This window comes from Symphalangus syndactylus, chromosome 7 (genome assembly GCF_028878055.3).
Source record: "Symphalangus syndactylus isolate Jambi chromosome 7, NHGRI_mSymSyn1-v2.1_pri, whole genome shotgun sequence".
In the NCBI taxonomy this organism is placed as follows: domain Eukaryota; kingdom Metazoa; phylum Chordata; class Mammalia; order Primates; family Hylobatidae; genus Symphalangus; species Symphalangus syndactylus.
This window is the reverse complement of record NC_072429.2, coordinates 133734293-133761436: the sequence shown is the minus strand read 5'-3', so window position 1 is coordinate 133761436 and position 27144 is coordinate 133734293. Positions and strand designations below refer to the sequence as shown.

At 37.8% G+C, this 27144-nt stretch overlaps 1 protein-coding gene across 1 annotated transcript; it reads left to right on the top strand.

The window, feature by feature from the left end:
* The first annotated feature begins 39 nt into the window (after positions 1-39).
* Positions 40-27140, top strand: LOC134737085 (uncharacterized). Its single transcript, XM_063642414.1, has 3 exons — positions 40-399; positions 23512-23627; positions 26854-27140. Exons 1-3 carry the CDS (start codon positions 40-42, stop codon positions 26924-26926), a joined length of 549 nt encoding a protein of 182 aa, XP_063498484.1. The 3' UTR covers positions 26927-27140.
* Positions 27141-27144: the final 4 nt, after the last annotated feature.

Genomic DNA, 27144 nt, shown 5'->3' with positions numbered 1-27144 from the left:
CGCGCGCGCGCGCGCGCGCACACACACACACACGGAGACATGCACACGCGCGCGCACAGCCGCTCTCCCTCAGACACACTGGAGGGAAAGGTCAAACTAAAGGCGAGGGAGCAGAGAGACCGGAGGGAGCCGCTGCCGCCGCCGCGCGCCATGACGGACGCGGCGGAGGCTGCTTTCTCAGTGCGGACGCCGCCAAGCCCCAGCTCTCGCCGCGCCCCCTGCCCCCCGCCCCTCGCGCGCCCCTCACCCCGGCGCTGGCGCGTCCCCGCGCCCCCTCCCCCGGCCGCTCCAGGCGCGCCTCGGGCCCGGGGCGCCGGGAGCGGGAGGGTGGGGGCCGCGGGGGGCGGGCGGCCTCGTCGCCCGACCCCCCGACCCCCCGACCCCCCGACCCCGGGCCAGGTGAGTGCCTTGGGGCGGGAGAGGGCGTCCGGAGCGGAGAGGACACCGAGCGCTCAGCCCCCCGCCTGACCCCCTTCCGGGGCGCTGACAGGCTCTCAGGACACGGCCTCTGGGGGGCGTCGTGGGGTCACTTGTGTCAGGGGGTGCTTTTTTGGCGCCCCCGTCCCTCAGGGTCGGGCGCCCGAGTCGTGGGGGGCTCGGGGCCGGAAAGTGGGCGCTGCGGTGCGGCCCCGGAGTGCAGCCGCGGCGACAGGGCATGGGGCGGGCGGCGGGAGGCAGGTGGGCCCCTCCCCGGGGCTCGTGAAGTGGGGGGACCGGGCGTGGGGGCCGCGGGAAGCTTTCGGGAAATGTTTGTCCGGCAGTTGCAAGAAACTGCCCTCGGGACGAGGCGCCTTGGTTTTTGCCGGGGCCAGCGAAAGTGGCGGATTTCACAGCAAAACTCGGGTGAAGCTAGGCTGGACCGGCCGGGAGGGAGAGGGGCCGGGAGCACCCGTCTGGATGGGGACCAGAGATGAACGAATCCGCCTGTGTGTAGCACCAGGGCATGATGTGTGCACGTTGCCATGCCAGTGTTTAATGTTTGTTGTTTATGGTTATTTTAGGACTAAATGATAAAAAAGTTACTTGGGAGAGAGGGAACTGCTTGATTTGACATGAGTTTTTCACTTGTGCATGCAGGAAATACATTAATCTTGTACACACACAACTGACTTTATGTCCAGTGGACTTTACAAATAATATACACAAAATTCTAAAGCCCCGAAGCAAGGTGATGTGTGTCTGAAGAGTTTCAGGTGTCAGGCTCCGTGTTCCGTGGGAACAAAATAGGAGGACACCGAAGTACTTGATATACCCAAGCAGTAATCTTTTTGTAATAAGCTTTGGATCCCATCAAAGTGGAGTTTAGTTGTAACTGCCAGGGTTAAGTAATCGCATTGACCCGGTGCCACCCACCAGTTTGGAGCTTCTCTGATAGTAATTTACGAGACAGTCCTGTGCTGATTGTGAATAACCAGCGCTTTTGCTGATTTTTTTCCTTTTTAATTTTACACTGTCATAATGTATGTGTATGCTACCTGTTTACCAAACGTTAGAATGAATTATCCATAGTTAAACTCTCCACTAAATCACTAAATCAGGTACTAGCTGTGGCATGTCTTTAAAAATATATATATTTGAATGTTATCTGGAAATTACCGATATAATGGTTTCAAGCTGATAGGGATTTTTTGAACTTAAGTCTAGCATAAACATTATCCCCAGTGGATGTGTTTTAAAATTTAAATCTCATCTAAGAAAACTTCCTGGTTTGGGAAAGGTGCAGGATTGTGATGACAGCTGAGGAAATGCTAGAGAGAATTTTTGGTAGAGAATAAGAGAACAACCTGTGAATTTGGTGTTAACCAGCAGTCTCAGCATATACACACTTGCTCCTTACCTAAGCATTTCTGATATGTGGGTGCTTTTTCTGTTGATTATGTATCTTTGGTTATTTGTCATTTTCAAAAAGTTTTCTCAACAGAGGACCCTCACTTTGAAATTGAGTCCTTGTGGCATGTAGCCGGGATACCAAAAGTTTTCAGTACCAGATGCAGAGAGAGATCAGTCCGTTTGGGATCTTGTTAATTCTTTCTGTGCAGCTACTTTTGTGCTGTGAGGTCTCTTTTACATCTTGCTCCTATTGGCCATAGCTGACATATGTCTGTATAGAGTCCTGTAGTGGGGTACTTAATTGTTACAACCTGAAAAGATTATTTCTTGTAATATATAAATAAATTTTTATGTTTTTTTCTCTTCTCTCTCTTTCAAGGGAACTGTAGAACTGGACAAATCAACACTTAGCATATCCCCCTCCTGTAGGTCTTGTTGACCTTGGTGGCATCGTGGAGGTCATATGTTCATGGAGATAAACAGTTCTTGAACGGTTTACTCCAGGTGGTAAAAACACATGGGAAAGTGATTTGGGCTGTGCGTATCTTGGTTTTTTAAAAAATCATTTTTATCGAGCGTTTATTGTGATTATGGCCAAAAATAAAATAATTCTTTGACTTTTTTTTGAAATACTATACACACATTTCTATATTACAGTTTTAAGAATTGCTTATTTTTCTATTTTTCTAGTATTTCTTGTATATTCTACCACAGGTGAACAACTCATTTTTTGGGTGACATTGTTAGAGCTTGCTTGAGGGGCACTAGAAAGAAGGGCAGTAATGTGATGTGAATGTTTCAGCTTATGAAAACAGCTGTGCTCTACTTTAAGAAATTTGACATTTAAAAGTGTAAGATTGCAAAACAAATTAATTACTAGTTGGTTATATTACGTGAGAATTTTACAAAAGGGATTCACTGAAAGTTGCTTTCAAATACTTAATCCCTTTAAATGGTATTTATCAAACGTGATTTGATTTGTGAATAATCAGTTGGCATACAACAATTTAGGAACAAATTTTTGGCATATGTAAGGGTTATCAGTGTGTTCTTTGAGTTCTCTCTTTACCAAAAGTGTTTGGGGACAAAGTTAAATTCAGTGTTGTTCCACTTATATGCCTCCTATAATGGTTTAACTGAGTGGGAAAATTGTCATCTGATTTATCCCACATCATTTAAGGCAGCGGTGTCCAATCTTTTGGCCTCCCTGGGCCACATTGGAAGAAGAAGAATTGTTTTGGGCCACACATCAAATGCATTAACAATAACTAATGAGCTTAAAAAATTGTAACAAAAATCTCATCATATTTTCAGAAAGTTTACACATTTGTGTTGGGCCTCATTCAAAGCTGTCCTGGGCCATGGGTTGGACAAGCCTGATTTAAGGAGTACATTGCAGCCTAATTAAAATGCTTTTCACCATTGAGTAAAATTTTAAGATCAGGTTTGTCAGGAACCTCATCCAAGGTAGTTTAGTTAGTGGAGTATCAAAAGCACCTTGTTGTCAGACACTCACTAGAACAGTGGTCCCGCAGCAGAGGCCAACAAGCAGTTATACCCAAACTTCAGCAAAATCAAAATAAATAGATTGGTCTAAAGTCCACGAGCAGTAAAAACCGTTACCTTGAAATTTTCTGTAGGTGCAAATTATTCTTCAGAATTAAAGGCTTGATTTTCCTAAGCTGTAATTCTGTTTGAGTCACTTGTGAAAAATGCTATTTTGGTAAAAGAGCAACTATGTATTCTTTCAAAGGAGTTTTTTTTTCCCTTTGTGTTAATGGATTTGCGTTTATTTGGAATTGCAGGAGATGATGAATGAAGTACTTGGGAAGTTTAATTCAGAACTCATTTTGCTTTGGTTATGTAGAAAAAAAAGGAATGTGAGTTAATAGGAGAACTTATTTGTGGGTTAGTTCGTACTTCATGTGGGGATAAGGAGGAAAGGGAGGAAGTAGCTGCAAACTTTATTAAGGATAACTAATCAAGTTTCATTTGATTTATACTGTTCATTGCCTGGCTTGGGTAACAGTGACGCCTTCACCTTTTCCTAGTTTTCGAGAAATTTTATTCTTAGAGAAGGGGTTTGAAGGATAAGAGCTAAGCATCAGGGCGTACAAGAAGTAAAAAATATCTTCAGAATGCTTAATAGTATTTTGTTTTGTTTTTATACATTAGACAGAAAGCAAGAAATTATTTTAATACTGAATATGGGTCAAAAGCCCAACTTTGGGATACTGGGCACAGTTTCATACCTCTTAGCATAATTGAATATTATAAAAATGGAAGGAACAGCTTGAATGGTGCCATTGATTTTTTTAGTACAGGCTCTTAGTTCCTCAGTTGAACAAATGAGTAAAAAATGAAGATTAAAGAAGAGATGATATTAAAAGAAGTGTTTTCCATTTTTTAAAAAATCCCAAGGGACTGTCTCAAATGATTGCTAATTTCAGAACATAGATTAAAAAGTACATTACATTGATTTATGATTAATGAGGACACAATTACAGTTTTTAAAAAATACATGTAAAAAAGGTGAGTATACTACTTCAGTTTACAAATATTTGTGCCAAGATATGTGAGGCTAGCGGTAATGATTAGAAATTATAATTGGAAGTTAAGACTGATTTATGTTCTCAATTTCATTATTTAAGCCAATGTCACTTTTAAAATGTCACTTAATTTTTCTGTTCCCAATGTTCTTTTCAATAAAATGCAATCATTACTGCACCATACCTTATGTAAACTGGGGTTTCAAAATAATATTAACTAGACTTTTTTTTTTTTATTCAGAGTCTCACTCTGTCGCCCAGGCTGGAGTGCAGTGGCGCGATTTTGGCTCACTGCGACCTCCGCCTCCCAGGTTCAAGCAATTCTCCTGCCTCACCCTCCCAAGTAGCTGAGATTACAGGCACCCACCACCATGCCTGTCTAATTTTTGTATTTTTAGTAGAGACGGGGTTTCACCGTGGTCTCTATCTGCTGATCTTGTGATCCGCCCGCCTCGGCCTCCCAAAGTGCTGGGATTACAAGCGTGAGCCACCGCGCCCGGCCGAGTTCAGAGTTTTAGTCATGGGTGATCCTGTAAATTGCAATTTCTTTTTCTCCCTAAAGGGTTTTCTTTCACTATTACATGTTTGTATTTTCCTGATTCCACTCATGCTATTAGGTGTTGGATCATCTTACCTATAGCGTCAATACAAAGTTCATTTGTAAAAACTGTTCCGTTTATTTTCTCCTAGCTGTTTCATATGAGAAATTGTTTGAACTTCTGTTGCCGAATGTAGTTTAATCGGTTACTCTAAATAGGTTATTGCAATTTTCACAAACTAGGGGAAATATAAATTTATCTTAAGTTTATGAACATTTTTATATTCATGTGGGGACAACTAAGCACAGTATGTATAATTTAATATCTCTATTGGCATTTGTTCTAAGTTAAATTTATTTGCTGTATTGTTAAAATCAATGTAGTAAGGTGTACAGTCTTTTAAAAACAAATCTATTTGTCTGTGGAATATTTTTCAAAAGGACCTAAAAAACATGCCTTTAAATAGATGGAGTGGAAATTTTACTAGTAAATTGAATATATAGTTAAATGTGTGTTACTGGTACTGTTTTGATTGTTTTTATTTTACATGTGAGGATTTTTTACATGTTTCTGTGGAACTACTTTTAAGTAGGTTTTAATTTTGATTTATAAACAAGCTTCTCTAAAAGAAAAAAGTTGTTTTGTTCTTCGTGATTATATGGTAGTCCTCAGACTTTTGTAGTTGAAAGAAGTAGAAATGAGTGATTTATTAAGCTGTTTATCTAAAATGACTAGTTGGAGCATGTGATGTAATTTATTTTTACTATAATGTGCGGAGATGTCCTTATCCCAAACAAATTTATAGCTGAATCATTTGCTATTTTTTGCAAATTTAGGGAATCTGGAATGTGCCCAGAAATGAACTGTTGATTGCCAAGTGTTTGATTGAGTAAATATCATATGGAAATGGTATTTTGCTTGTAATGGCATACTGTTACTGATTAAGGACCATTTCTTTTTTTTTCTTTCTTTCTTTTTTGAGACGGAATCTGGCTCTGTCACCCAGGCTGGAGTGCAGTGGCGCAATCTCGGCCCACTGCGAGCTCCGCCTCCCGGGTTCACGCCATTCTCCTGCCTCAGCCTCCCGAGTGGCTGGGACTACAGGCGCCCGCCACCACGCCCAGCTAATTTTTTTGTATTTTTAGTAGAGACGGGGTTTCGCAGTGTTAGCCAGGATAGTCTCGATCTCCTGACCTCATGATCCGCCCGCCTCGGCCTCCCAAAGTGCTGGGATTACAGGCGTAAGCCACCGCGCCCGGCCTAAGGACCATTTCTTAAGTATGCCTGTAAGTAAATATACTACACATATTGGTCAAATGATGTATTGACAGCTTTAATTTGTAGTGTATGCTTCTCTCACTCCTTTCTCCTTTTAGTAATTGTCAGTAGTTTGTCTTCAGCCGTATTCTGTGAGTGAACTTTTAATGCGCTGATAGAGTGCTCCAGGGTTGTTGTTTTCTAATGTTTTATCTGATGGAGTAAAGAAATAACTATCTGAGATCATTATGTAACTCTTATTGTGTGTTAAACATTGTTTTGAACATTTCTTTTCAATCTGTTGATTATAAAGCAGATGATTCTTTAAAAATTCTTAAGACTGAGTGATTATGTTCCCCACAAATGTTAGTACTGGGAGGGAAGGGGGTAAAGGTAAAGAGAAAGATCATAGGGATTAGTTTAGATTGTATAAAGTAAGTGTAATTGTTTCCTTCTAAAACATATTGAGTTAATCATTGTATGCCTTTTTCCTGGGATTATAACCTTGATTTTTAATTCACCCTTCTCACTGTGAAGAGTCAGGAGTAGTGAATTGTAAGAGAGGCATATGTACCTCTTTAACCAGTTTTATCGCTGGGAATATTAGATGGCAATAGGGAATATAAACAGTTTCACAATGATGATCATTTTTAGTAATCACATTTAGATTTCCAAATTTTGTGAGGTGGAAGAATAGACGCCATAACTATAGTGGAGAAGGGCTTTTAGACAGAAGGTCATTGTTAGGAAAATTCAAGTTTATCAATCTTGGAAAAAAAATTACAGTTATGCCAGTTACATTCTATGTCTTACAGCACTGCACCGTACCAGTTTTGAATATTCTGTGCCCATAAATACACTAGTATTTGTCCAACCATGAATTCTGACTTTTAGGTTAGAAAATGTGTTCATTTAAATTATAGTTTTAACTTGAGTGAAAAAGCTGATAATTTTTATCTTCCTTTTTCTGTATTATAATTTTTTGTCATTAATTTTGAAGATCTCATGCTATGTGATTAGTTTTATATATGACTATTTCTGCAATTGATGGACAACTATTAGAATGAATTATTGTACTTCAGCAGTTAGAATCATGTCAGGAGAGGCATGAAGTAAGTAGAATATATTTGTGTAGAGATAGTAATTTTACTTTCTAAAGCAGTGGTTTTGAAACTCTTCTGCCGAGAGTGTGCTGGAGGAAGTCAAGCATTTCATCCCGGTTTCAACCAGTGCTGTTTTATTTTGATTAATTTTAAGCATGGAAGTTTGCATGGTATTTTAGTTGAGCAAGGTTCTGTTATTTAAAAATACGATAGCCTCTATTGTTACCATATTTGATCTTATCACTTGCCTGCTTAAATCCTTGCTTTTTTTTTTATTGTTATTACGACTGATAAGACTTTTCTTTCCCTAGCTCCAGCTTTATTCTTTATCTCTGATCACTTTCTTTTCCTTTCCATGTAAACCCTGCATTCTAGTTCTACTTAAATTGTTTGATGTTCCCTGAGAGGAAAATGTTATTTTTACATCTGCATGCCTTCGCACATGGAACTGCCACCATTCTCACTTGAGCTAGGCAGCACTCAATTCCCTTGGAACCTTGGTCATCTTTCCATAAAAGCGGTTATTACATTGTTTTGTAACCGTGGCCTCCCTTGAGAGCAGAGACCATCTAATTTATCTTGTATTCATACTACTTGGTGTTTATTCAGTATTCAAATGTCTGTTGAATTATTGCATTTAGAATTTGAGAAGTAGTAAAATTACTTTAATAAACACTAATGTGAATAAAATATCCCAGATCTAGTTCTGTGCAAAAGAGTTTTAGTGACAGTGTCAGACATTACGCTAAATATATAAAAGGCACCCATTTGCACTTATCATGAAGTATAATAAAGCCAAAATATTTTTTAAAATTATATTAGGTTCTAGTGGCTTAAGTGATATCTTAGATTCAGTCATCTGATCTTAAAAGTTGATTGTGAAAGCATTTTAGTAATTCTATACAGCCTTGGCTGCCTGTGATAATATTTCATATGTGATTAAAGCTAATAGACTTAAAGGGGCCTTCAAGTGTCAAGATATATAATACAGCAATACCAACTCTAAAGGTAGAATGAAACCTGGAGCTATCCTGCCTAAATTCCTATCACTCTCCTGTCTCTCAGTAGCTGTGTTGTCTTAGGCAAGTTACTTAACCATTCTATACCTCCTTTTTCTCATCAGTAAAATGAAGACAATGATAATATTACTTTATATGGCTGTGGTGAAGAGTAGCCAGGAATTAATGTATATAAAGCACTTAAAAGAATGCCTGACAGAAAATACTCAATACATGTTAACTGTAATTAATTTGAAGTGGCTAAATCAATATTTATTCTGCATCATTTTCATCTTTTAAAGATAATTGCTTTAATACTTGAGCATCTAATTTTTTTTTTTTTTTTTTTTTTTTTTTTGAGACAGAGTCTCGCTCTGTCGCCCAGGCTGGAGTGCAGTGGCGCAATCTCGGCTCACTGCAAGCTCCGCCTCCTGGGTTCACGCCATTCTCCCGCCTCAGCCTCTCCGAGCAGCTGGGACTACAGGCGCCCGCCACCACGCCCGGCTAATTTTTTTTTTTTTTTTGTATTTTTTTTAGTAGAGACGGGGTTTCACCGTGGTCTCGATCTCCTGACCTCGTGATCCACCCGCCTCAGCCTCCCAAAGTGCTGGGATTACAAGCGTGAGCCACCGCACCCAGCCTAATTTTTTTAAAACTTAAGATTTTTAGTTAGTTACTGTGTTTTAGACTGGCAACTGTTTCAGTACTTTCCAAAAGTACTATCTCTACTGAGGTATTGTCCTGTCTGCCAGTGGAATGTAGGCTGTTCCCGTTGGATGGATTGACATGGGAGATTTGAAACTAGTTCTCCTGATTTCTGAGCTTATCATTGAGTTCCCATGACCTGCACAGGTGTTGGTAGTGTCCACAACAGAGCAGGAAGAGAAATAATACAGAATTCCAGTGGCAAGTTCTTAAGCCTTAACCTGTACTTTAAGTCAGTGCTAAACTTTCATATTCCTTAGTAGAGAACAGAATAGATTTTTTAAAAACCTGAATTTATATTCCAAAAAGGCATGTGCAAGTTAATTTTCCTAAGTCAATGAAGCCGCTTTTTAATCTTACTTTGTAAGATGCATACCTGCAGTGAGAGAAGTAGGTAGGGCTTTAGTAATTTGTGTCAGGAACCATGTCCTATTAAATCCTGTGAAATATGCACATGTAGTACACAAAGAAAAATTTAAGGGAAGAAGAGTTTTTTCCAAGTTATTTTATAAAGTATTCTTTATAAAAGTATATTTCTTGTAATAATCAATCCCCCATCTGTCCTTCTAGCCCACCTTTACTTTCTCACACTTATGCTCTCATAACAATTAAAATATAATCAAAGTTATTTGAGTAACTTAAAAAATTTTCATTATAGGAAGGAAATGTGTTTTGAAAATCAGAAATTTTTCAAATTTTAATAAATTTTAGTGTTTTTTATGCCAGCTGTGAGTTGAAGATGAGGGGCTAGGTTATACAGCTAAATCAGGTACTTATCTTTACTACTTATGACCTACTAGGGTGTCCAGAGTATGCAGAGAACATATGGGAATTTGGAAGCTGGGAATGGAGACTGGGAAAGTGCTGGATTTTGAATAGTGCCAGGAAATAAAGGAAGACTTAGCAAGGGATCATTTTTCAATGCCAATGACATGCTGTGTAATAGTCTACCATGGGAAATTTGAATGCTTATACAATTAGTCGATAGACTAATATTGTCTTGTAATTTGAACACTAAATATTAACAAATTTTTTCTCAACAGCTGTCGTAGGAACTTTTAAAATAGTTTTTGCATTTCCCCTGAAAATGGTGAGTTAGGTCATATTAGGAAAAATAAATTCTAGAATAAATACGATTTTGATTAAACCTGTTTTCTCTGTAAAAACCCAAGACACTGTATCTATCTTTAATGTTATCTATTGTTAAAATTTCATTTCCCTCAACAGCACGCGTTTCCATGTTTGTTAGACCAAACAACTTCTTGTTTTACTTCTTACCTTGGTTCTTCTTTGTTGTTATTTAATTAGAAAAGAAATGCTGTTTGGGCCTTTTCATATGCCTCAAAAATGTTTGGTTACACAGAGGAGTGAGTTAGATTTATAGGACTCACACCCAATTTGATCTCCTCAAGTGCATTTCTAACCATGTTTTCATCCACTTTTCCTTGTTTTAGGTTTCTTATAGAAATAGCTTTTCATTGAGCTAAATGTATTTCCTCTCTTAACTCGTTCTTGGAAATCTAGGACTATATATGTGAAACTTCTTATTCTTGTACACAATAACTCTTAAGTATTTGAAAATGACCGTTCTACTTCAGTCTTCTTTTTTGCCAAACTGAGGGAAAAAATTCTTTTTTTTTTTTTCAAGCCACATGCATGTGACATGGTTTACAGACCTTTCCCCATCCATATCGCTCTACTCATGACAAAGTCTTTGTCAGTTTACCTCTGAAAATACAGTGGCCAGAACTGAACTAACTACTTCCGATGTGGTCTGACCATTGCTGAATACAATGAAGCTATTATCTAGGATACTGTGCTTCTATTAATGTAGTCTGAAATTTGCATTGCATTTTTTTGGCAACCACATTACCCTTTGATCACATTCAGCTTATGATCAACTAAAGCCTTGTCTTTTTTTCATGTGAATTGCTGTAAGTCTAATCTTTGTCACTCTTTACTTGCCAGTTGATGCTTTGAAAGTAAATGCAGGATATTATGTATTGCATTACTATAAAACTTTAAATGAATTTATATATCTGAAGATATCAGCTAACATTTGTATAAAATAGCACAGTTTTCATGGTGTTTTCACATCTATTTAATCTTCACAGCAATCATCTGAGAATCAGAAAAAATGACTTTCCACTAAGTCTAGAATTGGCACATGTAGAACTTCATTGCAAGCTTTTTAATTCCAGATCTCATGCTCATCTCGTTATTCCTTCACTTAATATGCATTTAGTGTGTCCATTCGTATATGGTAGGCACTGTGTGGTGCTGGTGTGTCAGGGGCGAGACACATTACAGTCTCTATCCTTGTGTTTATGATCTGGTGTATAAATAATTACTACCAATTACTAGGCACTTTTCATAAGGAAGGCACTGTGGTAGACTATTATTTCAAAAATATTTATTGCTTCTCTCTATCAGGGTTCTTTGTGTAGTCGGATTATACTTCTCATTCTGTTGACATCAGGTTTGACCATTTGGCTTTCCTTGACCAATAAAATGTTAACAGGAAGTGACATGTCCCACGTTTGAGCAGATATTTTTCATCTTGTGGTTCTGCCAGTGGCCCTTGGCCCTCTGTCATGGAACCAGCATGACTTAGCTATGGCTGGTCCCAGAATAATGGAGCAGAGCTGAAGCCAATCTGTGATAAGTATATAATTGTGAGATACATATTGTGCTGTAAGGCACCATGATTTTGGACATTTGTTACCACAGCAGAATATAGTTCAAGCGATGATACTGGCATCACTCAAGGTGCTATATGATGATGATAAGACTTGGGCATTGTCCTAAAGGAGCTTATAGTCTTGGTAGATGTATTACATTTCCACAGGTTATTGGGAGTTGAGGAAAAGAAGAGTAATATTACGTAAGGATCTTTGAAGTTGAGGATCTTTCGTGACCTCCGTCTCATCCCTAGGCTGAATCAGTCAATATGTTTTAAACCCTGGGTTTGTGATTCACTACTCAACTGTCACAACCTCTTATTGTCCAAAATTTGATAGGCATATTTTCTATGCCCTCATTCAAATCACCTTTTTTAAAACAAACATTTAAGAGGATGAACTTCTACAGAATTGTGATTATGAGCTTCCTTCATAAATCTATTAATCAGCATTTAATAGCAAGCTAAGAATATACCCAGTTAAACTGTTTCTCTATTATCCAGAAAGATATCATGATGTCCTAGATTCTATGTGAATTTTATTTGTGAGCATTTAAATTTCCCATTGCCATGTCTATGTGTGCTTCTCACTGTGCATGGGATTTTAAAGAAACAAAGCTTTGGCTGGGATTCCAAAAGGGATCTTTTCCCCCCCCCCCCAGAGAAGCTAAGGAATACATACATGGCCAGGGTTCAGAAGAGTTTTGAAACCTTTGGAATAATTACATGTAAAATTTTATGTAAATATACATTGTTCTGGTCCCTAGCTTTCATCAGATTATCAAAGGAAATCAAAACCTTCCCTGGAAGGTTGTAAACCCTGTTGTAGAGTGAGACTAGAAGTAGAACAAGGATCTGGAGAGCACCAATATTTAAGGGACAGGTGGAATGGGAGCCCAGAAAGAAGTCAGAGAAGGTGTAGTTAATTAGAATATTTGAGGAGCGGGAGCAAATGTAATGTCAGAGAAGCCAGTTCCTTATTAATCAGAGCTTTTGTGGTGTGTTGGGGGGCGGGGGGGTGGGGGGTAAATCGGGCAGTTCTCATGGCATTTCATTGTGATTCCTTGGAAATTACCAAATCTGCAGATACATTTAATGACCTGGGATAATATTTTTCTTGACCTATAAACGTGAATTTAATTTTTTTTGCTGTCTCCTTCCTATCTTGAACTTTGATTTTTCTTTTAATCCCTATCCTTCACAGATTAAAAGATGATTCTTTTTTTTTCCTGTTTTTTTTCCCTTCACCCCCTTCATCTTCCCCTTCCCATTCCCAGACCGATTCAAGGCAGGAGTAAAACAATTCTTTAGGTTATCTGTTAGCAGTTTTGTTGCAAGTAAGTAACCTGGCTTTTGTTTGTTGTTGTTGAGAATGTATTTAAGTCTTTTTATTGTCCTTAACACTTTTGGCAAGTCTCTATTTTTATTGAAACAACTTTATTGACATACAGTTGTTATACAATAAATGGCATATAATGTGCCGTTTGTTAAGTTTTGACATGTTTTTATCCATGAGACCATCACCACAGTCAAGACACTAAACATACACCCCCAAAAGTTTTCTGATGTCCCTTGATAACCCTCCCCTGCATTCTCTAGGCAACCATTATCTGTTTTCTTTTACTTTACATTGGCATGCATGTCTTAGAATACAATATGCACTCCTTTCGTCTGGCTACTTTCACCCAGCATTATTTGGAAATTCATCCATGTTGTACCATGCACCAATAGTTACTCTTTCTTATTGGTAAGTAGTATTCCATTGTATGGATATACCACATTTTGTGTATCCATTCACCTTTTGATAATCTATTTGGGTTGATTCCAGTGTTTGACTTTTAAAGTAAAGCTTCTATGAATATGTATGTACATGTCTTTGTGTGGACATAAACTTTTCATTTCTCTGGGCATATACCTAGGAGTAGAATGGCTGAATCATATGGTAGCTATATGTTCTATACCTACCTAGTTTCTTCTTAAACTGCCAATGGTTTTCCAAAGTGGCGATACCATTTTACACTCCCACCAGCATTATGCTAACAATTGGTGTGGTCAGTCTTTTTAACTATTGCCATTCTAATTAGTGAGGAGTGGTGGTTTTAATTTGCATTTCTCTAATGACTGCTGACGGTTAGCATCCTTACATATATTTATTTGCCATCCCTTTCTCTTTTGGGAAGCATCTGTTCAAATCTTTTACCCATTAAGAAAATCTGGTTGTTTGTTTTCTTACTGCGTTCTGAGGGTTCTTATGTATAAATCCTTTATCAGATTTATGATTTGCAAATATTTTTCCAGTCTGTGGTTTGTCTCTTCATTCTCTTAGCAATGTCTTTTGAAGGGCAAAGGTTTTAATTTTGATATCTAATTTATCAGTTTGTTCTCTCATGGATTGTACTTTTGGTACTGTATCTAAAAATGTTTGTTTGCGTAATTCAAGATCAATAAAGGTTTTCTCCTGTGCTTTGTCCCTGTAGTTTTAGGTTTTCTATCTAAATATAGTGATCCATTTTGAGTTGAGTTTTGAGTATAGAAAACTTTTCTATCTGGATATTCTTAAAACATCATTTGTTGAAAATTTATCCTTTTTCTATTGAATTCCCTTTTCCCCCTGTGAATAATCAGTTGACTTTATATATGTAGTTCCATTTTGGACTTGATTTTGTTCCATTGAGGTATTTGTTGATCTTGACACCAATGCTACACTGCGTCAATTATTCAGTGTTGAAATCATGTAGTCTTCCAGTTTTCTTTTTTTCAAAGTTATTTTTGCTAGTCTAGGTATTTTACATTTCCTTATGAATTTTAGAATAAGTGTCAGTTTTTTTAAAAAGCTTGCTTGACGTTTTGATTGGAATTGCAGTGAATCTGTAGGTCAATTTGGAAAGAATTGACATTTTAAAATTATTGAGTCTTCCAACCCATGAACATGGTATAGCGCTTGGTTTAGGGCTTCATTAATTTCTCTCAGTAATGTTTGGTAGTTTATAGGATGCAAGTCTTTTATATTTTGGTCTCGTATATACCTCTGTAAGTTGGGTTCTCCAGAGAAACAGAATCAATAAGGGTGCGTGGTGTGTGTGTGTGTGTGTGTGTGTGTGTGTGTGTGTGTGTAGAGTGAGAGACAGACTGATTTTAAGACATTGGCTCATGTGATTGTGGTGGCTGGCAAGTCCAAAATTCATAGAATTGGCAGGCAGGATGGAACCTTAGGCAGGATTTCTCTTACAGTCTTGAGTTAGAATTCCTTCTTCCTTGGGTAATCTGTTTTTGCTCTGAAGGCCTCATTTGATTGGATGAGGCCCACCCATGTTATGGAGGAGAGCTCTTTTTCTTAATGTCAACTGATTGTTATCATTAATCACATCTACAGAATAGCAATAGCTAGACTAGTGTTTGATCAACTGGGCAGCATAGCCTAGCCAAGTTGACACATTAAATTAACTATTAATATCATTGCAATCCCTGAATATTTCATATTTTAAAATACTATTGTAAATGGTATACTTTTTTTTTTTTTTTGAGATGGAGTCTTACTCTGTCACCCAGGCAGGAGTGCGGTGGCGCGATCTCAGCTCACTGCAACCTCCGCCTCCTGGGTTCAAGCCATTCTCCTGCCTCAGCTTTCTGAGTAGCTGGGATTATAGGCATGCACCACCATGCCCAGTTAGTTTTTGTATTTTTGGTAGAGACTGGGTTCCACCATATTGGCCAGGCTGGTCTCGAACTCCTGACCTCCTGATCCACCCACCTTGGCCTCTCAGTGTTGGGATTACAGGCGTGAGCCACCGCGCCTGGCCAGTGGTGTGCATTTTTAAGCTCAGTTACTGATTGATGCTAGTTCACTATTGCTTTTTAAAAAATACTTTAGCCTTCTCTTCATTATTCTTAAATTCATGACTAGAAGCCTTTTCATCTGAAATTAGGATTGCGCTCTATTTTTAGACATATCCTTTAAAAATATGAATTTTTTAAAGAAAAGTCCTAATGTTGTTACTTAATCTCTCACTTTTTTTTTTTTTTACTGGAATCATCTGACAGAAATGGCAATTTCATTTTAAGAGTCTTGTCTTATTTTTTTGGGCCATTTTCTGGTTATTTTTTTCATCACAGGATTGTAACAGTCCTTAAATATTTTAGAGATCAAAATTCTAGGTCAATTTAGAGCATAATTGGCAAAATAGACATGTTACCAAAAACAGAGATATAGGAAGTTTGGGAGAGAAGTTAAGGTTCATATTTTAGGTATCACCTTTATGCTAGTCTCCTTCTTTGATAAAGTCATTTAATTTCTTTGAGTCCTAGTTCCTCATCTGTAAAGTAGAGTAATACCCACTTCCTGTGGAGTTGTCATGAAGTTAAATGAGATGCTTTGTGTAAAGAGCCTGGACTAGTGCTGCTAAATAGATGCAGCTCCCATTACTATTTTTTTATTTGTTCAGTAAATATTTGACACTCACTATATGCCAGACACTGTTCCAGACTCTGGAATTATAGGAGTGAAAAGATAGGCAACATTCCTGTTCTTACAGAGCCTCTATCTTGGCCGTTCTGACAGAAGAGGAAAATGATAAACAAGGAAAGGAATAAACAATTTCAGATTGTAGTAAGAAGTGTAAAGAAAATCAAAGAGTGCGTGGTAATAAAGAATTGCTGTGGTGAAAGCCCACTTCAGACTGAGTAGTCAGGGAAGACCTCTTTAAAAAGGTGACATTTGAGTAGAAATGCCCTTAGGATTTTGGAGAAACTAGGCACGTGAAGATCTGAGTGTAAAGTTTCCTGGCAGAGAGAAAAGATAGTGCGCAAAGCCTCTAAAATGGGAAAAATGTGACAAATTGAGAGGACTGAATGAAGCCTAGAGGCACTGATTGCAAGTAGTGGAGAAGTCAGAGAGGACCAGCTAGGTCTACACTAGCTGGTCTTACAAGCCACAATAAGAATGGATTTTATTCTAGGTGCAGGGAGAAGCCACTGGAGGGTTTTAAAACAGAGGTGTTGTGATCATTAGATGGAAATGTTGCTGTGGTCTTTCGGAAATGAGAATTTAGCTGTGAAACGTTAGCAAACTAAGTACTAGCAACTTGGATTTCTAGTTGCCCAAGAAACATGAGGGTAAACAACTTATTTTCCCTGATAAAAAAATCCCAGCAAGCCTCTAGCAAAGGCAAGTCTAGGTTATCTAGAGCAAATAGCATTTTGTATCTTTTTAATTTTACTAAGACTTGTTATGCACTTATAGATGTTACAGATGTTTTCAAAAATAGTGCTTTGTGGATTGTTTTCCTTTTATGAGTCCATGTGGCAATTGACTAGCATAGCAGTAAAGAGTACAACTGTGGTTTCAGATATGAGCATGATGATTGATCACATAGAAGCATTAAGTTAATATTAACAAGGATCTATTGCCAGAATATATTTCATTATAGGATTATGAAATTATTTAGCTGAATGGACCTTAAGAGTTGGTCTTTTTTCCTTTATAGAAGAGGGAACTTAGATTCAAAGGGGTTAAGTGATTCACATTATTTAAATATTTAAAAAATAAACCTGGATTTTACTATTCGTCTAGTTGTAGGATGACAGGTTCTTGAGGCAAAATGTGGAATGAGAGAAGATAGTGACATCCGTTGCTTTGTATCTGCTGCCTTCTCTGTTGCTCATTTATTTTACGTCTATGCTGTTTCACAGTTATCCTTGGACTTAGGTTATTGGGATGTGTCAAACAGTTGCTCCCTTAGTGTGGAAACAGACAAGTAAACACACAGTTGCTACACAAGTTGCAGGCATCATATGATAAAGGAAAGCTTAGTGTGTTGTGGAGGACGTGATGGGTGTGTCTGTTAAGTGTCCCTGTTTAGAGTCTGTTTACCTATAGAGTTGAATGTCCTTGGCTCCTCATTTCAATTTAATACATATTATATTGCCTTGGCTGTTTGGCCTTTCTTGCACTTGTTTGCCTCCCAGCCATAAGCCAGTTTGAAGGCCATGATCCATCAGGTCTAGTGGGTTAATCCATGTTTGACCAGTAAGACCTACCTATCCTGACAGTCACCATGATGACAGCATGCCTTATTTTAAATAGAAACCTGGTTAGAGACTAATGTAAGAATAGTTGGTCTTGAATAGATATATTCCTTCTCTTAAGCGATGCAGGTTTTATTAAGCCTTGTATTTTGAAAAATCCTGAAAGGAAATTGAGAAACAGCTATCATTTTGTTAATTTTGGCTCCTTTTACTGTATTTTATTTTGAAGTATAGCCATTCCTAAGAACACTAGCACATGAGTTCATTGTTGATGTTATAACATATTCTGAATCTTAAAACAAGGTACCAAAAATACATTCATAGAACAAGTAGATAAAGTAGCACTGCTATAATTAGGGAAAAATGGTAGTTTTCTTGTAAGCCCTTTCTCTTTCAAGAGCTTATAATTTTCTGTAAAAACCAAACATTATTCTTTGGGCACGTGTGTTTTATTATTTCTCTTGATTCTGTGTTATAAAGTTTGATTAAAAAGGAAAGATATTAACTTTTTGTCTCCCACACAAAGAATGTTCATAATTGTAATTTTTGGGTATGACTTATTGCCATACCCTTGAGCCTCCCTTTGTTTAATCTACAAAGAAGTATCTTTGACATATGTGTGTGTGTGTCTGTGTGTGTAAAATCAAAATGGCATACATTTTTGAGAATATTCAGTGATTCCTGAAGACTGTATTATAGTTGTATAAATAATTAGATGGCAGGCTGGGCACGATGGCTCATGCCTCTAATCCCAGCACTCTGGGAGGCGGCTGAGGCAGGTGGATCAACTGAGGTCAGGAGTTGGAGACCAGCCTGGCCAACGTGGTGAAACCCCGTCTCTACTAAAAATACAAAAAAATTAGCTGGGCATGGTGGCCCACACCTGTAATCCTAGCTGCTCGGGAGGCTGAGGCAGGAGAATCACTTGAACGGGGAAGCGGAGGTTGCAGTGAACTGAGATTGTGCCATTGCACTGCAGCCTAGGCAACAAGAGTGAAACTCTGTTTCAAAAAAAAAAAGAATTAGATGGCAATAGTTTTAGCAATCTAATGTGGTAGGTGATCTGGCATTATCTATCTCTTTGGTCACATGAGGATAAGGCTGCCCATCTCGGTTATCCATGTCCTGGGCCTTAGGAAGAAGGGAGCCAGAATCTTAGAAATTTGAACTGAGAAAATTGAACTCAAGTTAGCAGCCTAAAATATAAAACCGATATAAAAATACAACCAGATTATGTATGAATTATTGTTTTCTCATCTTTATTTTGTGCATTGCAGATCAAGAAACTGAACTATGCAAGTATTTTCTATGAAAGGGTGAATAAGCTATCCAAAGTGAGTGATTTTAGCCTGTGTAGAAAACATCTCCAGCTGTATTAAATATAAAGCTGTCAGTTCTTTGAATGTCTCCTTGCAATAATTAATCATCCTTCTCAGTTAACAGCACAGACAGTACAGCACAGGTAAGAGAGTAGGCTCTGGAGCCAGTCTACCAGTGCTCTTGTGATTCTGGGTACATTGCTTTCTGTCTCTCATTTCTCATTTACAAAAAGAGGATAGATAACACTAGTACCTACCTACCAGTGTTGTTATGGGGATTAAATTAGTTAATATATATAAAACACTTAGAACATTGCCTCAGACATAGCACCATGTAAGTATTTACTGTTTGTTGTTGCATATCTGTAATACGATTGATTGATTGATTGATTGATTGAAACAGTCTTGCTCTGTTGCCCAGGCTGGAGTACAGTGGCACGATCTTGGCTCACTGCAACCTCTTCCTCCAGGGGTTCAAATGATTCTCCTGCCTCAGTCACCTGAGTATCTGGGATTACAGGTATGCGCCACCATGCCCAATTAATTTTTGTATTTTTAGTAGAGACAGGGTTTCACCATGTTGGCCAGGCTGGTCTTGAACTCCTGGACTCAAGTGATTTGCCCGCCTTGGCCTCCCAAAGTGCTGGGATTACAGGCATGAGCCACTGCACCTGCCTGTATAATACATTTTAAGTGGCTGGTTTTATTAGTTAAGTTCTCACAGAGAATTTGGCATTTGAACTGGTCCTTGAAGGATAAATAGGATTTGTAAAAGTGAAACATAAAGAATTGAAAATGGTAAAAGCTATGTGAATTAAGTTGTTAAGAGGAAGTAAAGAATCTTTCTTTCCATTTATTGCATACTAGCTATGTGCCTGCCTCTGAGCTTAGCATTTGATGATCATTACATTATCTTATTTAATCCTCATAATAACCCTCCAAGATAGGTATTTTATTTTATTTTATTTTATTTTATTGATACGGACTCTTGCTCTTGTCGCCCAGGCTGTAGTGCAGTGGTGCGATCTCGGCTCACTGCAACCTCTGCCTCCTGGGTTCAGGCTATTCTCCTGTGTCAGCTTCTCGAGTAGCTGGGATTACAGGTGCCTGCCATGATGCCCGGCTAATTTTTGTATTTTTAGTAGAGACAGGGTTTCACCGTGTTGGCCAGGCTGGTCTCGAACTCCTGACCTCAGGTGATCCACCTGCCTCAGCCTCCCAAAGTGCTGGGATCACAGGCAAGATAGGTATTTTAAATTGTCATTTAACAGATTGCAAATAGCCACAGAAAAGTAAAGCCACTTTTTCAAACTCACAAAGTCAAATGTTTGGCCTAGTTCTGTCAGACTGTAAAGCCCATGCTTTTAATTGTTATCTAATACTGCTTTCCTATCAGTAGACTATCAGATTATCATTGCTAAAGATATTTAAAAGAATGAGTGCTCTAGGGTTGGAGTTCAAAACATTAATAGAATTATACTATTAAGGATGCATGTGATCACTTTGCTGCTGTGAGAGACTCTGGATGCTGTGTTTGCTGGTCATTTCAAAGGCTGAAGAGAAACAGACATGCCTGTCCTTGCCAAATACATTGTTTCCCCTATCATTCTGTCACTATGGAAGTACTTGTTTTTTCTGACCTGGGAATAATGGTATTGTGGTTATTGGCGTTTTTGTTATCTTTCTTACTAGAAATTAAGCAGATATCCCCAATTATATCCAGATGCACACCTTAGATTCCAAATTTTGTTGCCTGGGATTGACTGAGTACCCTTTTGAGTTCCCTGCGTCAGAGAGGTGTTTACAGTTGTGCTTCCCAGTCTTCAGCATTTATGGTTTCGTGTTTGTCAAATTTGTTTGAAGTATAAAAACAATAATCTTAATTCTGTTACTGATCATTCCTTCATTCTCTAGCTATTTGTCACATCATCTTTCTTTTGAAATGTTTAGGGAATTAATAAATTAATAATTGCATACTCATTCTTTTTCCACTCACATATCTCACTGGCTTTATTCAGAATTAAATTTTTTTTGGTCCCTGTGTACTACTTCCTTCTATTAATTAACTGACGGTTGTTTCTCTCCTCTGTGTTTTTGATGCCTTTTTTTTTTTTCTTTTACTGTTTAAAACTTTTTCAGAAGATGTAGCTAGTGACTCAGGTGCTAGCTAGTGTTACTGATTTCCCCCCATGTTAGTTAATACCATGTCAAATATAACTGAAGAACTCTGTTGTACTCACAGATTATGCCCCTCATGATCAGCAGACTATTCAGATACAGACTTTCAGGGGAGAAAGTTTTCAAAAAAGTGTGGCTGCAAATCTGTAAATGCTTTTAACATCTGCACATTGCATTACTGTTTTCAAATGTTTTTATACCCACATAATTTTATTTAATATTCACAACTATTCTGTGAGAGCTTTATTCTTTTATGTTGTAGGGTTTTCTCATTTTACAGATTGGGAAACTGGTGTGGAGCAGTTAAATGACTTACTCAAGATTACATAGCTAGTTATAAGTGGAAGGACAAGGATTTGAAGGAACAGGTGTGGCCTCTTCCAGGAAACAGTATAAATAGTCAGACTTTATGAAGGATAAATTGGTAGGAGAGTCATTCATCTCACTTGTCTGTAAAGAGGATTCTTTTTCTCAAGTAGAGCGTGAAGTAGATTATTTACTAGAAAAGCTTGAAAATGCATTTCAGAAAATTAAAACTGCTTTGAAATTAGGTGTATAATAAGAATTGTTTCAGAGCCTGGCATCCGTTGGACATTATACACATATTCTCTGTCAGTGAGGTTTAGAGTTAAGGTCTCTTCAATCCTTATTTTCTGAAATCTCTTTTTGCTTATATATTGAGACTGAAGTTAGCAATTTTCCTCCAGGTGTGGACTTTGAAAATTAAATATACTTATTGAAATGTAGGTTGCATTTATATAGTGCTACCCTCCAGGATTCTTGGAAATTTAAATGTATTATTGTATGTATGAATCATGGAATGCACTCTAGAATCTATAGTGGTTATCACTTTTGTTTTGGGTGTAGTTCATGGTGTTCACTTAAGTCTCTAAAGCAGAGTTTAGAATCTCTGCATTTCAGTTACCTGAGTGCTGTGGGGCTACATACCCACGCAGGTTCTCTTGTTCTAAGTGGTCTTAACACTCAGTTAGCTCTGTGTGTTGGTGGTGACAAATTTTACTATATTTATAACCTAGGTCTTTGAGTGGGCACTGTTTCAAGAATCTAAGAAGGTACTGGCTACTATTCAACTCACTGTCGGTTTCAATTATGGTCAGAGAATTTTGAAAACAAAAACTCTGAATGCCCTATGGTTTAATAAAAAGTAGTTGATCCTTCTGTTCAAAGCACTCTCCCACTTCACTTCCCCTCTAGGTTTGAAGCATTCCTATGCAGACTGTTTACCGACATGATAAATGAAATTATCCATTCATGCATCCTAGGATTTTAATGTTACCATCGCCCTCCACTCAAAATGCTATATGCATTTAGTCCGTAATGGCGTCACTCCATTTTAAGTGAATAGTTGTTTCAGCTTTGATTTGTAATCACAATTAAGGTAAATTATCCTTGCTTGCCTAGGACTGTCCTGGTTTTAAAACTCAAAATATCTTGTCCAAGGAACCCTCTCAGTCCTGGACAAACCAGAACTGTTTCTTAAAATACTATTTAGGACAACTGGTCACCCTAACGGCAAGGCTGTGTTGTTGATTAGGCTTTAGGCATGTTATTGAGACTATAGACTAAGCTCAGATCAATGGTTTTGAAGATTCTGCATGGGTCAGGATTACCTGGAGTACTTGTTAAACAGACTGCTGGCTCCCATCCCCCTAATTTGGATGGAGTAGGTCTGGGGTGGGGGTCTGAGAATTACTTTAGTAACAGTTGCCTAAGCCATGCTGACGCTGCTGGTTAGGGGAGTGCATTGAGAACCACTGGCCTGGATCAGGCTGTGTACTGTGTGAGAATATGATGATGCTTGGTTTAGAATTGTGGAGAAAGGGGAGCTGTGTTTCTCTGCCTCACAGGCCTAAGCACCAACAACACCAAAGTGTATTTGTGTCTGAACTGTGCTCATACAGCACAAGAAGAGACGTGCTCCTGTTAGAGGTGACAGAAGTAGGGGAAGGGTTAAAAACAGTCTAGCTGCCAAATCCTTCATGGTATGGATATATTTTGATTGTTTATAGTATCTTAGGCAAACTTTGATTTGACAATTAATTTGAGTCTTACAGTCACAATATCTGAAATGGATACTTCAGAAAGCAGATATTCATTATTATAGCAGAACTGATTATAGCTGGGTTTAGCAGGGATAATGGTACCCATCTTGCCTACTTCTCAGTTACCGCTATAAAAATCTAGTTACATAAAAGGTGTGAGCATGCTATACAAATAAGATGTCATGGTGATGATTAAAGTGTACTTTGTTATTGGACAGTATGTTTCACAGTGCCTTCATCTTCATGTTCCATTTGGTTGTTTTCAGGTGTCTTCAGAATTCAGGAAAGTAGATGGCACTGCAGACATTACCATTCCCTGTGACTCTTGCTACGATCTTACAGACTTCAGTATGCCAGACTTAGATGTCTTCAGGGTCACCAGGTACTTGGTTGTTACTAGATAGTGAGCCTGCCTGATCAGGATTTGGTATGTTTGCCCACTGAGTTAAAATTGTTTTGCCTAAACCTCATTTTGTGTGTCAAGAAAATAAAGGCAAAAGAGTAAGTGCTGTGCTCCTAATCCACAGCTAGCTGGAAGTCAGCAGCCTGGGAGGCTGAGTCTCTGGTCTCCTAGTCTCAACCTTCTAGGCAGTGAGCATTGTTAATCACAGAACAGGCCCTCCTTGGACTCCTTCGCTTGCTCGTCTTTCTCCCAGGGCCTAGTGTTCACATACATACACATACTACATACGTTTCTGCATGTGTGCATGTGCATGTCAGGGAAACCAGAATTTGTTCTCAGCTCCTTACTCATGTGAGCTTAGCGAAATCGTTTCTCCAATCTGTACCTTCTTCTTCATCTGTAAAATAGAGTTATCATCTGCTCTGCTACTAACCTTGAAAGTAGTTACTGCATAAGGATGAGAAAGTGTATAGAAACACTTTGAAGCTTTTGTTACAAAGGGCAGTTAGTAATAATGAGTAAATGATAAATAAGCCTTATAGAACAGGAAGCCTTTTCATCTTTCTGTCCTGAACACCTTTCTATTTTATAAATTTTTCAAGTGGATTAAGTTTATTAATTTAGATAGTGTTTTCTTTTCCGTCTCTGCTCTGTTTATTTAACATTGGATATATAGAGAATGGTAATTATTATTTAATGGATTGAAAACAAGAATAGAGTCTCTTTGGGAGTATCTGTGTTTTTTTTTTTTTTTTTTTCCATGTAATTGGAGGCATTTTCTGCTCCATGGTCGGTTTCCAGTGGTTTGTGAATTCTTGCCTTCTGCCAAGTGTTTTCTCCCTGTCACCACCTTGCTACTACTCTTTGTGTTTACCTTCCCAGCTGCCCTGCCTTATTTCACAGTTCAGAGTCAAATTGTAGCCAACCATTTCTGAGAGCCTTCCTAGACACCACTGAATTTCAGCTAATAGATTTAAGGGATGCGAAATCTAGGCCAATTCAGAATTTTACTTCATTTGGGGTTTTTTTTTTTCCAGAATATTTATCTTAAGTTACAAAATGTTGTTTCCTGTTAATTGTTTTCTTACGTATTCTGGTAAAATTTTATAAACCCAGTAAAACTCTCTTGTAACAATACTCTTGGGGGATAATGGCTTGTATTCGTTCTGGATTGTCACATAGAAAGAGATGTGTTTAGGTATCTAACTTGGTTTCAGCATTGTACTTGAGACATCTGTGGTAGGACAGAATCTGTGGCAAATGTGGCATGGCATACATTATATATGGATATTCATAAACTGCCTTTGATAGATTGACAAACATTTCCAGTTACTGAACCAGTAGCACTATTTCAGTCAGTAGCTCAGTAATATCCATTTTTTGTCTATACAGCAGATTGTATGTTTGCATGTGTGTTTTGCCCATTTTTATAAAAATGTGTTAAAAGTAAAATGCTAATGCTGATAGAAAATTAACCCTCAAATATGTAATGTTTTTGACAAAGATGGAAATCATAAAGCATACCAAAAATGGTAAACCTTTAGCTTCAGCTATCCTCTCATTAGACTTTGCCTTCTTACTGTGTATTATTACAAAGATTGTGTCTACAAGATATTTTATAATGATAGAAGGTATTTTATAATAGGGTTTCTTATCACATATACTTAATATTCAACTTCTGTACATTTAATTTTCATGTTTCCTCAAGAATATATTATACAAAGTCACAGCATTTGACAAATTCCTTCATAACTCTGAAGAAAATATTCTATGTTTTGTTTGTGTGAGCTAAATACAGTGGCTCTGATAAAAATGTCTTTTGATCAGTCTTTAAAAAAATTAAACTGAAAACAGGAAGGTAAATTAAAGGGGAGATTTGGAGACTTGTGGTAACTGGTTTATTGCAACTTAATGTGCAGCATCCTCATTAGTCAAGTATCATGTGCCTACCTAGGCATGAAATAGCTATTTTTTTCCTAATTTAAATCTGGAAAGTTTCAATTGTAGTACAGTTTGAATAGTTGTTGTTGTAAATAGCCACTGGACTTTTTAAAAAAGTATTTGTCTTCAAAAACAATGAAGGTCGTCTTGTATCCATAGAGACCACATGTACTTTCCTCATTATTTCCAGCATTATTTATATAATGGGTAGAGTTATTTACAACATGAAACAAAAAGTATTTCAGAGAGCAACTGTTAAATATTATCACAGGGTAAATATCAGCAACTGAAATCCTTTTCTCATAGTTTCTTAAAAGACTTGGTATTAGGAAATTAGTAGCCTCTCAGAATTTGTATATTGGTTTTTTCAGTAGTTATTCTGTAGAGTGTGTGTGTACATATGCATGCTCATGTATGTATGTATGTTCATTTCTTATAAATCACTGTGACTTAATTGTGGACTTTAATTGTTTTAATAGTTTTTTTTTTCCCAAAAGAAAGTTACTTTACATATTTTATTTTATTTTTATTTTTATTTTTTTTGAGACAGGTCTCATGCTGTCGCCCAGGCTGCGGTGCAGTGGCATGATCTCAGCTCACTGCAGCCTCCACCTCCCAAGCTCAGGGATCCTCTTACCTCAGCCTCCCGAATAGCTGGGACCACAGGCGTGCACCACCACACCCAGCTAATATTTTGTATGTTTTTAGAGATAGGGTTTCGCCACGTTGCCCAAGGCTGGTCTTGAACTCCTGGACTCAAGCAGTCCACCCATCCACCTGCCTCAGCTTCCCAAAGTGCTGTGATTATAGGCATGAGCCACCGTGCCTGGCAATTTTACATATTTTAAATTAAAGCAAATCTTGGTTTTTGATGGAATGCAGATTTACTTATATTTCACTTAGTCTTTTTCCTTTCTTTCAGAAAAGTGGTGTGGAAACAAAATGGTTTTAGTATATTGCCTTATAAACAAATTTAAGATCATGAGTTTCTTTTATTATCCTCTTTGCTTTGCTCATTTCCTTGAACTGTACATCCCTAACCTAAATCAGCTGGAGATAGGGGAAGAAAGTGTTAGATTCTTACTCAGTTTAGATCCTCTGCCAGGAAAACCCACTCTATTCATTGTCAACTAAATTAACGCTTTTTTAAATAAAAGGAGTCATTTTGAACAATAATGTCCGGCCAACAGGCATCCATGAGATGTATGGTCACTCCGATCATTAGGGTTATCATTCTAATGTGTTTATTATTTTGAAACTCTAGGGAGAAGAAAACAGAAGAAAACTTATTTTGCATATGTTGGAAAAATGTATCCTCATGTAGGATATCAGGGTAATATCTTTAATGTTTCATACTTACCAAGATAAATTTGTAATGCATATTTTCTTTTTAAATTGGATTATTTAGGAGAAATTGCACTTGGTGAACCACTTTTTAATTATTAGCATTAACTTTATCATTTTTATTTCAAGATGTCACAGGTATTGTTCAGCACTAGAAATTATATAAATTATTAGCCAAAGATGATGACTGGCAACATTTATGTCTGTTCCT